A 688-nucleotide genomic window follows, 5' to 3' on the forward strand; every position below is an offset into this window, starting at 1 on the left:
TGAGTGGAGATCATCTCAAATCCATGTCTACTTTGGATTTGCTTTCCGGACAAGTCACCGCATCCAAATCAGTTAATGGAAACATATTGTTGGTCAAGCGAATCCATGGATTAGTAAACACAGTGAGTTGGGGGATTCTCATGCCTATTGGAGTTATGGCAGCACGTTACATGAAGACCTACGAAACATTAGATCCCACATGGTTCTACGTACACGTCGTGTGTCAACTCACCGGATACTTGGCCGGTCTTCTCGGAGGCCTTGGAACAGCGATCTACATGGCATTGCATACCGGGATGAGAAGCACTGCGCATACCGTGATAGGGATTTTAATATTCTGTTTAGGGTTCTTGCAGATACTTGCGCTCAAAGCAAGACCGGGTAAAGACCACAAATACAGAACATACTGGAACTGGTATCATCACACGGTGGGATATGTGGTGGTTGTGCTAAGCGTGTACAACATATACAAAGGTTTTGTTATATTGCAACCTGGAAGTGGATGGAAGATCGCATACACTGCTATCATTTGTGCTATTGGAGCGTTTGCAATTGTGATGGAGATCTTGCAGTTCAAGAAGAGATGGGGTAGCTTGTTTGTGAAGAAATCGGAAGACCTACAAGAAGCTAATCAAAGTGCTTTTAAGAAGGAGATTTTGAAGTTTATGAACAGATGGGGTGACAAGAC

General features: G+C 43.8%; 1 protein-coding gene across 1 annotated transcript; it reads left to right on the top strand.

Moving 5' to 3' along the window:
• Nucleotides 1–5: 5 nt before the first annotated feature.
• Nucleotides 6–678, top strand: LOC106322126 (cytochrome b561 and DOMON domain-containing protein At3g59070-like; the record flags this gene model as incomplete). Its single annotated transcript, XM_013760282.1, has 1 exon — nucleotides 6–678. A coding segment is annotated over one exon (673 nt), but the record flags the coding sequence as incomplete, so codon positions are not given.
• Nucleotides 679–688: the final 10 nt, after the last annotated feature.

Source organism: Brassica oleracea, unplaced genomic scaffold (genome assembly GCF_000695525.1).
Source record: "Brassica oleracea var. oleracea cultivar TO1000 unplaced genomic scaffold, BOL UnpScaffold07530, whole genome shotgun sequence".
In the NCBI taxonomy this organism is placed as follows: domain Eukaryota; kingdom Viridiplantae; phylum Streptophyta; class Magnoliopsida; order Brassicales; family Brassicaceae; genus Brassica; species Brassica oleracea.